General features: G+C 39.4%; 1 protein-coding gene and 1 pseudogene across 3 annotated transcripts in view; both read right to left on the reverse strand.

Annotated features, from left to right (window-relative positions):
- The window catches only part of LOC123723888 (signal transducer and activator of transcription 1-alpha/beta-like), a 28,341-nt pseudogene extending 26,602 nt beyond the window's left edge, over nucleotides 1-1,739 (reverse strand). The window contains exons 1-2 of the transcript XR_006759973.1: nucleotides 431-1,739; nucleotides 55-199 (exon numbers count right to left, since the gene is read on the reverse strand). The product of XR_006759973.1 is annotated as a signal transducer and activator of transcription 1-alpha/beta-like (transcript). The remainder of the gene's footprint in view (nucleotides 1-54; nucleotides 200-430) is intronic.
- On the reverse strand, nucleotides 199-15,663 carry LOC106575214 (signal transducer and activator of transcription 1-alpha/beta-like). 2 transcript variants are annotated; one of them, XM_045698798.1, is made up of 20 exons: nucleotides 15,444-15,663; nucleotides 14,286-14,413; nucleotides 13,910-14,054; nucleotides 13,580-13,674; nucleotides 12,669-12,756; nucleotides 12,454-12,532; nucleotides 12,263-12,354; nucleotides 11,863-12,014; nucleotides 11,591-11,749; nucleotides 9,491-9,583; nucleotides 9,323-9,382; nucleotides 9,122-9,233; nucleotides 8,622-8,663; nucleotides 8,401-8,484; nucleotides 8,192-8,290; nucleotides 7,853-8,050; nucleotides 2,890-2,981; nucleotides 2,552-2,691; nucleotides 1,885-2,073; nucleotides 199-466 (listed from the first exon to the last, which is right to left on the reverse strand). In XM_045698798.1, exons 2-20 carry the CDS (start codon nucleotides 14,411-14,413, stop codon nucleotides 360-362), a joined length of 2,154 nt encoding a protein of 717 aa, XP_045554754.1. In that variant the 5' UTR covers nucleotides 15,444-15,663; the 3' UTR covers nucleotides 199-359. The 2 variants fall into 2 exon arrangements, with proteins under 2 accessions (XP_045554754.1, XP_045554755.1); XM_045698799.1 differs by lacking the exons at nucleotides 199-466; nucleotides 15,444-15,663 and adding an exon at nucleotides 14,506-14,832 and having other exon boundaries at nucleotides 1,770-2,073.
- Nucleotides 15,664-16,284: the final 621 nt, after the last annotated feature.

The following is a 16,284-nucleotide window of genomic DNA, read 5'->3' on the forward strand; positions in this document are numbered from 1 at the left end:
GGCCACTGGCAGTAAGGTCTGTCCTGAAAAGATGTAACTGAGATAATACTACACCTGGAGGTTTCCCTTGAGCTTGCGGATGTTGTGTTGTCGCAGGAGGTCTTTCTCCAGGGCGAAGTGGCTGTGTTGGTCATCAAGCTGGGCTAGGAGATCGTGGAAGCAGACAGTGGCCAAGGATTCATCAACAGCCACATTATCCCTATGGATTGGATCATTGACATACTGTATATCAATATCCGAACAGCAACATTATCTCTACATAGATATGGATTCACAGGGCAATTAAGATTGGATGAACGAGATGAAATACAATAAAATACAGATATAATTGAAAAGGGTAGAGTACAATAGAATACCGGTCAAATAGAATAGATCTTTGTATATCCATTTAACAGCAGCCTCCCTGCAGTCGTCATCCCTGCTTGCTTACCAGTCGATGCTCTCAATCCACTTGCTGAGGTACTCTCTGATGTCCATGGGGAAAATAACAGTCAATTAAGTCAGATTATGGATTACATTTTACTTTTTTTTTTTTACATTTTAGACATTTAGCAGACGCTCTTATCCAGAGCGACTTACAGTAGTGAATGCATACATTTCATAATTTTTTCCCCCGTACTGGTCCCCCGTGGGAATCGAACCCACAAACGTGGCGTTGCAAACACCATGCTCTACCAACTGAGCCACACGGGACCCAAACCAGAACATTGCAAATAAAATGTCTTCCTGTTATAGATTAAGAAATATGTAACGTATGAAGGGTAGCCTACTCTAAACTTACACTTCTGACACTGATATGATATTAGTGTCTACGTATCCTGTGTCGGTTGGACTCTCCACGTCCATGGGCTCCGATGCTGAAAAACTAAATGGAGGACCAGATGGAAGATTGGGGATGTTTTGTTCATAATAAACATCCCCAAAGGTTTACCAGACACCATGGTCATTGAGGGGATTTTAAACACAGAAATAGAATGCCTAATCTTATCACTTCTATTTTCTGACCAACAGATGTTTTATTAATTCTATATTCCTATAATTCTATAATGTGAAATGTATCATGTCTTATTATTATTTTGTAAACATTTATATTTGATATGCCTATAGTCGATGTCTGTGCCTGCGTGGAAAACTAATCTGTCTGTTCAACCTAGAGGCTTTAGTTTTTTGCAAGGACTGCGTCTCAATACACAACATCCGCCGATGTCGGTTTACCCCATCTGCAGTGGAAACAGGCAGCTCTACAGCGGAGTGACCCCATTATGGAAAGCTGAGACTCACGGCTGTTTTGGTCTACGACAAGCTTCACGGGACTCGTTTGAAGTCGGTCCCTTTGGCATGCCAACTTTGTTTTTCTTCCAACGAAAACATCTGTCAAGTCCGAACGGTTTAAGCCAGAAACAAAAATCACCCCACTATGGAAAGCTGAGACTCACACGAACGGGTCAGCTGTTTTGCTCTACGACGCCCACAAGCTGAACCCCTAGGAGTCTAAGACGATATCTATAAAGCTAACATATAGAATTGTTTTAGTTTGATCATAAGATGGACCAGCTATTTTTAGGACCTCTGTAGGTATTCCCAAAAAATATATAAAAATTATTTGATGAAAGACTTATTTGGCCTTACTGCTATTAGCCCATAGAGACACATTGAATAAAACATTCATACATGGCCAAAAATAAATCTAAACGAAGTATGGTTTGAGGTGTCTGAAATGCATCAGAGATTTAGGAAAGCATCAGGAACAAAATAACAAAAAAAGGAAATAACAGTTAAATCCTATTTATTCCATACATTTTTTTACCTCAGTCACGGGTAACCTTCACACGAGACCTTGTAAATAAGATATGATTTGAAACAAAAAGATCACTGGCTGCTTACCCTCGGAGGCCCTGGTGTAGTACTTTCCGAAGGACTCGTCTTTGGGGATGTCTGGGTAGAGGAAGCAGAGTGGGTTCTCTGGGATGTTCTCAGCTGCCATCACCTTGTAGGTTCGGATGATGTCAGGCAGAGAGACGGCAGACAGCTCACTCTTGGTGTAGGGCGCCACTGCATGGAATACAGGCTCATCTGTGGAACATGGGTGACAGGTTTAGCATTCATCTTTGCATTCTAACAGAAAGTAGGCTGACCCTCTGACATCGCATAGGTCAAAACATTGCATTCTGTTAATTTATAAAGCTCTTTTGCAAAAAAAACTGCATTTACCTAACATTGTTACTAACATATAGAGGTATGAGATACCATACTCCGTCACAGGGATGGTTAACTCTTGAAATTCCTTCTGTCTCTACAGATTTAGGATAAAACAGCTTTTAGTTGATCCACACCTCATTTATGGAACCATCTTGAAAATAATCTACAGTTGGTTGCATTGGTGCCCTTTGGGCAATTCAGTTTGTTGGTTGAGGAACTCTTTTTTGAGAAATGTGGTTGTTTTTCATGAATGTATTTTGGGGGGAATCCACCCTGCTAAAATAAGGGTGAAATAAAAAAACAGATTCAAATATAGCACCTTTAGTTGTAAATGCGCATGTGTGCTACTCACCGTTTAGGTCGTGTTCCACCCAAGTGAATGTGATGGCTCCGTCTCTGCTACTCTCACTGAAGCGCAGCAGGAACGTGCCTGGACACTTCCCAGTCAGCATGGCCTTTGCCCTCTCCTTACTCACGAAGCCCAGGATGCAACTGTAGTGGGAGAGAACAAGCAACATTTCTTTATTACTTACATTACTGTATTTGTTTTAGTAGGCAGGGACAATGCACATTGTTCATGTCTGTAAATGTGCCAGATGTAGCCATTCAGCTAATATGTCATCCCTATAAGAGCACTAGTTATTTGCTTTTGTAAATGTGCAATTCCAAAAAGAGTAAAGAATAACTCACCCATCATTCCACAGGGTCAGCAGATGTCTCTTGATGAGGTCCAGGATGGCTTCGATCCACAGCCAGAAGGGAAACCTCTTCTCACTGAGGCTCTATAGTTGACAAAAGGAAACACTTACTAGATGTCCTCCTCATACATACATACATATATACATATATATATATATATATATATATATCTCTTTGAACTGTAAATATTTTTAAAAGTACAACTTATAAAAGGCTTTATATAGAATAAAGGTTTCATAAGCACTACATACAGTGCATTCGGAAAGTATTCAGACTCCTTGACTTTTCCACATTTTGTTACACTACAGCCTTATTCTAAAATTGATTCAATAGTTTTTTTCCATCAATCTACACACAATACCCTATAATGACAAAGCAAAAACAGGTTTGTAGACATTTTTGCTAATTTATCTAAAATAAAAAACTTAAATATCACATTTACATAAGTATTGAGACCCTTTACTCAGTACTGTTACGTTCTAAATAAAGAGTAAAATCTCATGGACGATTAGTAAAGCTCAAACCAAGTTTATTCACCCACTGAGTCAGACAGCTGAACAGACCAATACATATATTTACACAAGCACTGGTATTTAAACCTTCCTCGTATACTGAGTCTCCTCCTTACACATCAGGACAGCCAATACATCTCTTAAGCTAGACAGGACATTAGTGATATCTGTTGATAGAATAATTTGTATGTTTAAGATAATGACTAAAGTATTCCACCCTGAAACCATATAATTGTATGAAATGTGTTAAGAGTCATAATTCAATAATGTGTGTGACTAGGCCATTGTGTTACTATTTCACATTATGAGCTGGGTATAGTTGAGACATTCAAGGACAACTGAACTGTTGACTTGTGATAACGTTGAAACGAATAACTGGAAAGAGGCCTCCCCACCCTAGGGAGGAGAAAAACTGTTAAAAATGGCTTGCAGAAGATGAAACATGTTGCAGAAGGGTGATAAACAATGCATGTGAACTTTGGAAAAATACAGGCCACCTAAAGAGAGGTGGAGTTTATACTGATGTGAGTTCATTTGTGTGTGTGTGTGTGTGTGTGCTTTAAAAAGATTGCGTTCTCATTTTGAAGACAGAGCGCTCTCTGAATAAAGGACTGATCTATTGCAGAATCTGAGACTTTGTCTAATTCTTTATTAACCGGAGATTGACGACCTCTGGGAAGTAGACAAAGCTTGAGTGATAGTTGAGTTCAACCATTGAGATAGCAAAATTCTCGTGACATCTGTCCTGACCACGGCACAAATTCCTCACTCCTCCCCAACTCATGGCTGTCCTGTTGACTTGTAGCAAACTGTGGCCCTTCTCCTTCCCATAAGATCCCTGATGTCTAACAGTAATGTATTCTGACAGAATGTAAATGTTCTACATTCTCCCTCAGTGACATGAATAAGTACATTTCATATTTTCACATTTAGAAGTCAGAACCCATCAGTACTTTGTTGAAGCACCTTTGGCAGTGATTACAGCCTTGAGTCTTCTTGGTTATAACACATTCAAAGACTTGACCTGAAGCCACTCCTGCGTCGTCTTGGCTGTGTGCTTAGGATCGTTGTCCTGTTGGAAGGTGAACCTTCACCCCAGTCTCTGGAGCAGATGTTCATGCGTTTGAGCCTATCAGTTGTGTTGTGACAAGGTAGGGGGTATACAGAAGATAGCTCTATTTGGTAAAAGACCAAGTCCATATTATGGCAAGAACAGCTCAAATAAGCAAAGAGAAATGACAGTCCATCATTACTTTAAGACATGAAGGTCAGTCAATATGAACGTTTCTTCAAGTGCAGTTGCAAAAACCATCAAGCGCTATGATGAAACTGGCTCTCATGAGGACCGCTACAGGAAAGGAAGACCCAGAGTTACCTCTGCTGTAGAGGATAAGTTCATTATTGTTACCAACCTCAGAAATTGCAGCCCAAATAAATGCTTCTGTCACGTCCTGACCAAAGTAAGAGGTTATTTTCTATGGTAGAGTAGGTCAGGGCGTGACATGGGGTGTTGTGTGTTTTTCTATGTTTTGTATTTATGTTTAAGTTCTACTTTTTCTATTTCTGTTGTTTTTTGGGTTGATCTCCAATTGGAGGCAGCTGGTCCTCGTTGTCTCTAATTGGAGCTATGTACTCAGAATATTGCAAAATGTGCTTTCGCCGAAAAGCTATTTTAAAATCGGACATAGCGATTGCATAAAGGAATTCTGTATCTAGAATTCTTAAAATAATTGTTATGTATTTTGTCAACGTTTATCATGAGTAATTTAGTAAATTCACCGGAAGTTTTCGGTGGGTATGCTAGTTCTGAACATCACATGCTAATGTAAAAAGCTGGTTTTTGATATAAATATGAACTTGATTGAACAAAACATGCATGTATTGTATAACATAATGTCCTAGGAGTGTCATCTGATGAAGATCAAAGGTTAGTGCTGCATTTAGCTGTGGTTTGGGTTTATGTGACATATATGCTTGCTTGGAAAATGGCTGTGTGATTATTTGTGTCTATGTACTCTCCTAACATAATCTAATGTTTTGCTTTTGCTGTAAAGCCTTTTTGAAATCGGACAATGTGGTTAGATTAACCAGAGTTATCTTTAAAATGGTGTAAAATAGTTGATTGTTTGAGAAAATTGAATAGTGGTATTTTATTTGGTTTTGTATTTCGTGCCGTGCGATGCCATTGGCTGTTGGCTAGGGGTTCCGCACGTCTGTCCTCAACAGGTTAAGTAGGGGTTTTTCTTCCTGGGTTTTTGTGGGTTATTATATTTTGAGTAGTGTTTGTTTCTCTCTGCGTCATGGTTTGTTTTGTTAATTCAGTTATTTATGTATTGCAAAGTTTAACAGATTTAATAAAATGTGGAACTACAACCACGCTGCACTTTGGTCCCCTCTCTACGACAGCCATGACAGCTTCAGAGTTCAAGTAACAGACACATCAACATCAACTGTTCAGAGGAGACTGTGAATCAGGCCATAAAATCAAATCAAATTGTATTTGTCACATGCGGCGAATACAACAGGTGTAGACCTTACAGTGAAATGCTTACTTACCATCATAGTGCTTGATGGTTTTTGTGACTGCATTTGAAGAAACTTGCAAATTTCTTGAAATGTTCCGTATTGACTGACCTTCATGTCTTAAAGTAATGATGGCCTGTCGTTTCTCTTTGCTTATTTGAGCTATTCTTACCATAATATGTACTTGGTCTTTTACCAAATAGGGCTATCTTCTGTATACCCCCCCCCCCCCCATCTTGTCACAACACAACTGATTGGCTCAAATGCATTAAACCTCTACGGGATCGGTATCCCCCCCATGGGTTGGTTGAGCTAACGTGCGCTAATGTGATTAGCATGACGTTGTAAGTAACAAGAACATTTCCCAGGACATAGACATGTCTTAAGGCAGAAAGCTTAAATTCTTGTTAATCTAACTGCACTGTCCAATTAACAGTAGCTATTAGTGAAAAAATACCATGTTATTGTTTGAGGAGAGTGCACAACAACAAAACTTATCATGCAACTGGTTTGATACATTCACCTCTGAAGGTAAATAATGTATTACATTCAGTAACCTTGCTCTGATTTGTCATCCTGAGGGTCCCAGAGATAAAATGTAGCATAGTTCTGTTTGATAAGATACATTTTTATATTGAAATGTAGGACCTGGGTTCTACAGTTTGAACCTCTCCTCCCCCCCCCATCTAGATGTGTGAAGGTTAGTGTATTTTCTGTAGGGAAGCTAATTATCCATCATTTCTGACATTCCTGGGAGTGTGTAAACTAAAAAAAAATATTACCATATCATTTTTGCATGTTCTCTATAGTTATGTACTAGAAATGTATCAATTTACCAATTCACACATTTGGGTAGACTTGATACAACATTTTGAACAGTAATGTAATGGGATCAGTTTAAAACTTTGCACATACACTGCTGCCATCTAGTGGCCAAAATCTAAATTGCACCTAGACTCCAAAGTGATATTGGCCTTTCTCCTGCACTTCAAAGATGATGGAACAAAAACTTTTTTTTTTTGTATTATCTTTTACCAAATCTAACGTGTTATTCTCCTACCTTAATTTCACATTCACAAACTTAAGTGTTTCCTTTCAAATGGTATCAAGAATATGCATATACTTGCTTCAGGTCCTGAACTACAGATTTGGATATGTCATTTTAGGGGAAAATTTAAAAACAGTCCGATCTTTTGAGGAAAGAAATTCCACAAATTAACTTTTTAGAAGGCACACCTGTTAATTGAAATGCATTCCAGATTGCCTCATGAAGCTGGTTGAGAAAATGCCAAGAGTGTGCAAAGCTGTCATCAAGGCGAAGGGTGGCCATTTGAAGAATTTCAAATAAATTCTGATTTGTTTAACACTTTTTTGGTTACTACATGATTCCATATGTGTTATTTCATAGTTTGATGTCTTCACTATTATTCTACAATGTAGAAAATAGTAAAAATAAAGAAAAACCCTTTTGACCGGTAGTGTAAGTAATATATTTTTTTATAGATTTGTAAAAATGTCTAAACCTGTTTTTGCTTTGTCATTATAGTGTGTAGATTGAGGGGAAAATAATTATTCTTTCAATTTTATAAGGCTGTAACGTAACAAAATGTGGAAAAAGTCAATGGGGTCTGAATACTTTCCGAATGCACTGTAAATGCTTCACAAATCATCTACATGTGCATGTCATATTATATAAATGGCGTATAAACATACATTGTATATTGTCACATTTGGCAAGTCCCCCTACGTTGGGAATTGTTACATCACCTTTTCTACACCATTTAAAGAATAAGATATACACTTAAATGCTTCATAAACACTACATAAATCTTCTGTTTGCTACAGTATATAAATGCTTTATGAATTGTACTTTGTTTAAATTGGGACCAAATATTCTGTGTACTGTAATCCTAACCTACCTTGACAGCACCAAACATGGTCCAGGGGATAAGGCCCTCAGGATTCCTCTGTGCTTTCTGGCCCAGTAGTTTGTCGGCCAGAATGCCTAGCTGCTCATCATTGAGTCCCCTCTTGGTGACAGAGGAGAACTGCCAGCTCAGCACCTCAGATAGCTGACCCCAGGACACTGTCGGAGGGCTCAGGAAGAACTCCAGGTTCTGTTCCAACAAATCAATCATATTTATTTAAAAACGGATTTTTAAATCAAAAGTTGTCAAAGTGTTTGACAGTAAGCCAGCAAAGCACCTTCAAGGCAAGGAAAAACTCCCTAGGAGGAAGGAACCTTGAGAGAAGACTACCTGGGGCTCGCTGGTCAGCATGTTGTACCACAGGATGGAGGCCCAGCCACTGGGCATCTGGCTGCTGTTGGAGATGACCACGATGGGCAGGGAGATGGTCTAAAAAGGACCAGAGGCCAGACTAAATCAAAGTCAAATTAAATAAGGCCAAAGCGCTGTTGGACCTCATGGGAGTGTAGACCTGAATCTCTATATTTCAGATCACTTACCCCTAGTTTGATTTCCAGACCTGACTGGCGGAGTTCCGACTCAAAGCAGATGCAGTGCAGCTCCTCTGTCACAATGAGAGGCCCCTGGAATAACATGGACAGACAGAGAAACATAATCCGCACCAGAATGTATTTAATACTCATCATGAAATTCACAAATACTGTACCGAATACATGGTCATTACAGCCCATTAAGACCAATCAGAAACCAGCTCTCTTACCTCTTTCTTTCCTTTTCCAGTCACTCTCTGCTCTAGCAGTTTCTGTGTTGAGATCAAAGAATAAACTGTAAAGCAGGGATCATCAACTACTGTAGATTCAGCTGCAGGCCGATATTTTCTTGAGAGGATGGTCAGGGTGCCCGAGCATAATTACAAATAATTTGTAGCCTACAAATTGACCGCAAGAAGCCCAAACAGATATCATATTTTACTATAACCATATCAAACCTTGCTTACATTTGTATACGGTCACATATATTTCTCTATAATGCGTGGAATACTTTGGAACAGATTTCCAAAATTAAAATCACTCGGAGCTGATTTGCTGGTATTTTTACAGTAATAAATAAATAAAAATACAACTTGACCGCCAAATAAAATGACTGCCAGTTGGAGAACCCTGCTGTAAAGAGTGATGACATTGCAGGTCCAAATGGACAACTGGGACAAGTCATTCAGATTTAGTGCCCTGTATGCCATTTAAAATGGTGCTAGCTTACCAAATGTGAAAACTCTGCAGCCAAGCTTCCATTTGACTCCTCCATATTAATAACTTTTGTGTCGGTACCCAATATGTTGAACTTACGAAACCCATTCTTTTCTGTAACGTCCCTGGAGAGAAAATAAAACGTGCATATAGTTATGTATTAACATCCCAAATTCAAGAGCAGGACAAAATAACACAACACTCATTTACTTACTTGTCAAACAAAGCTTTCACTTTGAGCTGATAGTTGAATTCCTGGAGCGTCACAAGAAATCTAGAGGAGAGGAAATACAAATTAAAACTCACCCAGGACTGTAAGGATCCATAGGAACTACAGATGGGAAGAACTACAGATAGGAGGTGCTGTTGTGTTTGTGCTGACCTGAGCTTGACAGTGAACTGCATCTTTGTCTGTAGCACCAGAGGTCTCTGTAGATGTGTGGGCATACAGGGCTGTCTCTCTACCACCAAGGAACTAAGACATCACAGAGACACAAGGAATTGTGAGGTGATATACTGTATAGAGGCATAGAGACAACAACACTTAGGTTTCTACTTCCAGCTGATACATAATATATATAGTACCAGTCAAAAGTTTGGACACACCTACTCATTCAAGGGTTTTCTTTATATTTACTATTTTCTACATTGTAGAATAATACTTAAGACATAACTATGAAAAAAGACATATGGAATCATGTGGTAACCAAAAAAGTGTTAAACATAACAAAATATATTTTATATTTCAGATTCTTCAAAGTAGCCACCCTTTGCCTTGATGACAGCTTTGCACAAACTTGGCATTCTCTCAACCAGCTTCATGAGGTAGTCACCTGGAATGACTTTCAATTAACAGGTGTGCCTTCTTAAAAGTTAATTTGTGAAATTTCTTTCCTTCTTAATGCGTTTGAGCCAATCAGTTCTGTATACAGAATATAGCCCTATTTGGTAAAATACCAAGTCCATATTATGGCAAACTGCTCAAATAAGCAAAGAGAAACGAAAGTCCATTACTTTAACAGTCAATACGGAACATTTCAAGAACGTTGAAAGTTTCTTCAAACGCAGTCGCAAAAACCATCAAGCGCTATGATGAAACTGGCTCTCATGAGGACCGCCACAGGAAAAGAAGACCCAGAGTTACCTCTGCTGCAGAGGATAAGTTCATTAGAGTTAACTTCATCTCAGATTGCAGCCCAAATAAATGCTTCACAGAGTTCAAAAAACGGACATTGCATTATTCAGAGGAGACTGCATGAATCAGGCCTTCATGGTCGAATTGCTGCAAAGAAACCACTACTAAAGGACACCAATAATAAGAAGAGACTTGCTTGGGCCAAGAAACACAAGCAATGGACATTAGACAGGTGGACATCTGTCCTTTGGTCTGATGAGTCCAAATGTGCGATTTTTGGATCCAACTGCTATGTTTTTATGAGACAGAGTAGGTGAAAGTATGATCTCTGCATGTAGGAGGAGGTGTGATGGTGTGGGGGTGCTTTGCAGGTGACACTGTCAGTGATTTATTTTGAATTCAAGGGACACTTAACCAGCATGGCTACCACAGCATTCTGCAGCGATATCTGCCATCCCATCTGGTTTGTGCTTAGTGGGACTATCATTTGTTTTTCAACAGGACAATGACCCAGACTATTTGCATTGCCCCCCCCTTTGACGCTGCTGCTATTCTGTTTATTTATGCATAGACATTTTAAATCTACCCTCAACTAACCGGTGCCCCCGCACATTGACTCTGTACCGGTAACCCCTGTATATAGCCTCGGTATTGTTATTTTACAACTGCTCTTAAATTATTTGTTATTTTTATTTCTTAATTTTTACTTATACATTTTTTACTTTACATGCATTTTTCTTAACTGCATTGTTGGTTAAGGGCTTGTAACTAAGTATTTCACTCTAAGGTTGCATTTCACTCTACCTGTTGTATTCGGCGCATGTGACAAATAAAATTTAGTTTTGATTTGAAACACACCTCCAGGCTGTGTAAGGGCTATGTGACCAAGAAGGAGAGTGATGGAGTGCTGCCTCAGATGACCTGGCCTCCACAATCACCTGACCTCAACCCAATTGAGATGGTTTGCGATGAGTTGGACTGCAGAGTGAAGGAAAAGCAGCCAACAAGTGCTCAGCATATGTGGGAACTACTTCAAGACTGTTGGAAAAGCATTCCTTATGAAGCTAGTTGAGAGAATGCCAAGAGTGCAAAGCTGTCATCAAGGCAAAGGGGGGCTACTTTGAAGAATCTCAAATCTAAAATCTAAAATATATTTTTTGGTTACTACGATTCCATATTTTGATGTGTTCACTATTATAACACATGTAAAAAAATAAAAAATAAACCTCTGAGTAGGTGTGTCCAAACTTTTGACTGGTACTGTATATAATTCATTTAAATGATTAAAATGGCAGCAAAAAACAAAGTGGGCCTTTAACAGTGGAATACAAGTGTGGTGTCACTCACTGTTCAAGGAGGTTCCGGAACAGTGCCAAGGCCCGCCCCTCCAGGAAGCCTTTCTGCTGTTTGATTGGGTCGTTGTCGTATGTGTACTTCTGCTCTAGTTCCTGGAGCTCCTTCAGCTGCTGCCTCACCTGCTGCAGGCTTTCTGCCACCGCTGTGAACCTACAGGGGAAGAAGAAGATGAATAAGAACAATACTTATTTGTTGGGTTCCTAAATTCATCTTTTTGCTTGATCAGATAAGAGATGCTCAAAACAATGAACTAGTCTCCACACCAGTTCTGCAGTTGGTCCAGACATGTGTTGGGTGGTCCTCCAATACAGGAGCGCTGCTGCCTCTTCTTCCACTCAGGCAGCTCCTCTGAGATCAGGTCTGACTGGACCGCCTCGGCCATGTTGAGCACCTCCGCCAACTGGCCAACCACTTCCTGTGGAGGGAGACAACAACATACGTAGTTATTATTTACTCTATAACCGTCATTTACTTTTCAATATGAGCATGCTGGTTATAACTAGATAATACACTCTTAGTCATTCAGACAGACTATGATGATAAATGGTATTCTTAGCAGTGCTTGATGCATGATTATTCATGCTTTTTGTCATTGCATTTTTTTTTATTCACAGCACGTCATGATAAAATTTCACTGTTTAACCTCATCATGACCCCTCTTACCACTCTCTTGAACTTCAGCTTGAAACACATCTCTACAATCATCAGCTTCTCGTATTCCAGCTGTTTGGGTGTCAGCCCGTTCATTTCATGTTCTAAAGTGGGAGAAGGAAAAACATTCACTTACTGGGTAAACCTGAAACACAGACCTGTAAATAAATGATCTATTACAGATTGAGAATAAAACCCCTCACCTCTGTTCTTAAGATTATTTTCCTTAAAGTCATGCTCGTCTTGAAGGTATTCCAGAGACTTTATATTCTGATACGCTTCCTAGCAAGTGCGATAAACATGTTGGATCAGATAGATGGCAAACCTGACATGCACGAACATGTTCTGCAAATCACTGATGGAATTGTTCCACCAGGAAACAATCAGCATAGAGTATACGATGGAAATGGTAACTCACCTGAACCTTGTTTTTCATGTCTTTGACTTTGTTGTCCAGCTTTTGCTTCTCCAGAACCATGCTGGTCTGTGTGTCTTCTCTGTCGGTCGGAGAAGAAAATACTGTTCATTTAACTCTACAGTTAAAGCATGTAAACGCTCCAATATACAGTTATGTATCATCTACAATATCTGACAGCATGGATAGAGAAAGACGTGTGGTGATTTTATTAATTACCGTAAATTCCGGACTATAAGCCGCAACTTTTTTCCCACGCTTTGAACCTCGCGGCTTAAACAATGACGCGGCTAATATATGGATTTTTCCCGCTTTCAAATTTTTTTCTCTCCAAAAAAACACATTCTGTGACGTGCTCAGTTTTTTGGCGGCATGAAGCTTTCATTAGACCAATGAAATTGCCGAACGGGTTAAGGTCAAGCAACTTTTTTGTTTACTGTTTAGATTAAATCGAGCGCTCTCAAACTTCCCATCATTCTGATTACGGTAGTCATTTTGTCACCCTCATCATGGCAAAGACACGGAGAAATGCATATGATGCAGCTTTCAAGTTGAAGGCGATTGATCTGGCTGTTGGAAAAGGAAATAGAGCTGCTGCACGGGAGCTTGGTCTTAATGAGTCGATGATAAGACGTTGGAAAGAGCAGCGTGAGGAATTGACTCAGTGCAAAAAGACAACTAAAGCTTACTGCGAAATTTTTTTTTGTTACAAGCCGTGTTTCGTTAAAGCCTGTGTAAAGTTCATTTGTTTCAATGTACCGGTAGGCACCTGCGGCTTATAGACATGTGCGGCTTATTTATGTTCAAAATAATATATATTTTTAAATTCAGTGGGTGCGGCTTATATTCAGGTGTGCTTAATAGTCCGGAAATTATGGAACAATGCATGTCAATACAAGTTCATGTAGGGCACCTCTATGCTTTTGGCAGCAGCCAGAATCCTCTGCTCCTCCTTCAGGTTTCTAGAGATGATCATGGCCATGTAAACAGGTTCCTCCTGAAAGTGGTCCTGTAAAAGTGGGTACTTTATTACTACAAACCCAAAAAACATTTACTGACATTCGGGTCATAAATTCCACATCAACTCAATCAAAATCAATATATTTCAGGAGTTAAAAGGGGAAATTAGCAACAGAATGTATAACTTCTAATTGATCATTCCTGTAACATACAAGCAATAAAGTATGGAAGGCCACTGGCAGTAAGGTCTGTCCTGAAAAGATGTAACTGAGATAATACTACACCTGGAGGTTTCCCTTGAGCTTGCGGATGTTGTGTTGTCGCAGGAGGTCTTTCTCCAGGGCGAAGCGGCTGTGTTGGTCATCAAGCTGGGCTAGGAGATCTTGGAAGCGGACAGTGGCCAGGGATTCATCAACAGCCACATTATCCCTATGGATTGGATCATTGACATACTGTATATCAATATCCGAACAGCAACATTATCTCTACATAGATATGGATTCACAGGGCAATTAAGATTGGATGAACGAGATGAAATACAATAAAATACAGATATAATTGAAAAGGGTAGAGTACAATAGAATACCGGTCAAATAGAATAGATCTTTGTATATCCATTTAACAGCAGCCTCCCTGCAGTCGTCATCCCTGCTTGCTTACCAGTCAATGCTCTCAATCCACTTGCTGAGGTACTGTCTGATGTCCATGGGGAAGGAGTCATCATAGAGCTGGTGGACCTGCTCCTGGTATTTAGGGTCCACTAGTTTCATCTGGCACCACTGGGCCATCTAGACCAATGAGCAATAACAGTAAACTTATTATGAAAATGTATGTCTACGATAGAAACAGGAACCTGGCTACAACATGAATAATAATTCACCTTCATATGCCTGGCATGTATCAGCTTGTTGTCCTCCCTGCCCCATTACCTCAATCTCAACACAACGGTTCTGCCCCATTTCCAAACTAGGTTTCCATCAAATTTGCGACAGATTTTCATGCAAATATTCTATAATCTGCATAAAACAATATACACATTTCCCCTCAGGTGATGCGTTTCAAACCGTCTGTTTGCGGATATGACGTAGTCTACATTAAAAAAAAATCCCTTTTGCCGTTAAAATCTCACGTACCGAATGAAAAATACAATTTAAATGGTGTTCCATCGCATTTTCAACTCTACTGATGGTTGCGTTAGCTTTACATAGCAAATGTGCCCACTGGTCTTGGCACATGCGCTCTAGCCAACAGCTCGCAGATACAGTGCGGCTAGGCAACCAACATTATGAGATTGTTATGGATAAAAGCGATATTGTTTTATTTGTCAAACAGCAGCCATGGCATCGATCATCATATCACCAGAATAAGACTCTCGATATTCATTGGAAAGGAGCGTCAAGTTCATCACCGTGTACAATCAGACCCTCATCCTGTTTAGTTCATCACCATGTATTTATTTTGCCTAATAAACTGTATGCTTTCCCGAGTCGTAGCGGGAGGAGCACACATATCATGACATGACAACAAAATGTACTTCGATATGATGGTTATTAACTATACCAATTGCCTATTTGCCCATAAAGACGATTTCTCGCATAATTAATTTGACTGACAAAAAAAGATCCCACCATGTCGAAAAAAACAAATCGGCATTTATAAAATCTTAAAAGCATTTCATGTTTCCATAGCGCGGTCGTGACTGGTTTCATGCGTCAGGTAATTAATATGTATAACGTTTAAAGTGAATTTCCTTCTCCTTTGTGGGTGTTGGTATAAAGGCTGTAACACCACTGTTTTAACAAAAATTGATTGCCTTACCTTTGAGGAGGGAAAATAAATCACAGAGCACAGACTTCTCTGTTAAAATGTAGACAATAGGCTACACAAATCGCAAACGCAACAGTCTGGAAAGCAGTGAAATCTGAATGCGGAAATAAGTATCGTTTTTCCTTGGGAATTTCCCAGGTTCTATGCAGCGCCCACATACTTGTTGGAACTAGGAAATGTCTGACTTTCTAACAACAACGGCATGTGTATGACTACAACTCCCGAGTTTCCACGTTCCGGCTAGCAAATGAATAGTTTTGCCACAGTTTTTATGCGAGTGCAGACATGAGTATAAAACAATTATAATGACAGCTGTGATGGAATCAGGAATTTTCGGGACAATTTTATAAATCCAGACAGATAATTTGTTCGATCGCATGGTGGGATCTTTTGTGTCAGTAAAATTAATGATGCGATAAATGTCGGTGGAAACGCCTTTATGCGCAAATATTGATATAATAACCATCATATTAAAGTAAACTTGGAGACCGAGGTAAAGACAGATTCAGGTTGGATACTCGACGGATATTCCTTACGTCCACAAACAGCAGTTAGGGACCGTCAACATAGTGACAAATCACATTTTTCAAATTTCATTAGCTATTTAACCATTACTCCTAAAACGTTCAAAACTGGTTCTAGCTAACCCGATGGCATAGACACACTGGCATAGACACACATTGCACACATTTATTTTTCGTCGATTTACATCTCGCACTAATTTTAATTATTTATTTACATTTTTGAATTTCAATAGCTCATTGGTCATATGACCTACTGAACTCAAACCAGGTTCAGAATGTCCACTGACTACCCTTCTATATTGCACACC

The sequence above is a fragment of the Salmo salar genome, chromosome ssa17, assembly GCF_905237065.1.
Source record: "Salmo salar chromosome ssa17, Ssal_v3.1, whole genome shotgun sequence".
In the NCBI taxonomy this organism is placed as follows: Eukaryota; Metazoa; Chordata; class Actinopteri; order Salmoniformes; family Salmonidae; genus Salmo; species Salmo salar.

What these genes read in the sequence shown, in the direction of transcription:
- LOC106575214 (XM_045698798.1), bottom strand. Translation starts at nt 14,413, where the DNA reads ATGGCCCAGTGGTGCCAGATGAAACTAGTGGACCCTAAATACCAGGAG. An exon ending in AAATAATCTTAAGAACAGAG is followed by an intron (nt 12,355 to 12,453) that starts GTGAGGGGTTTT and finishes CTCCCACTTTAG; the next exon opens with AACATGAAATGAACGGGCTG. An exon ending in CTGGACCAACTGCAGAACTG is followed by an intron (nt 11,750 to 11,862) that starts GTGTGGAGACTA and finishes CTTCCCCTGTAG; the next exon opens with GTTCACAGCGGTGGCAGAAA.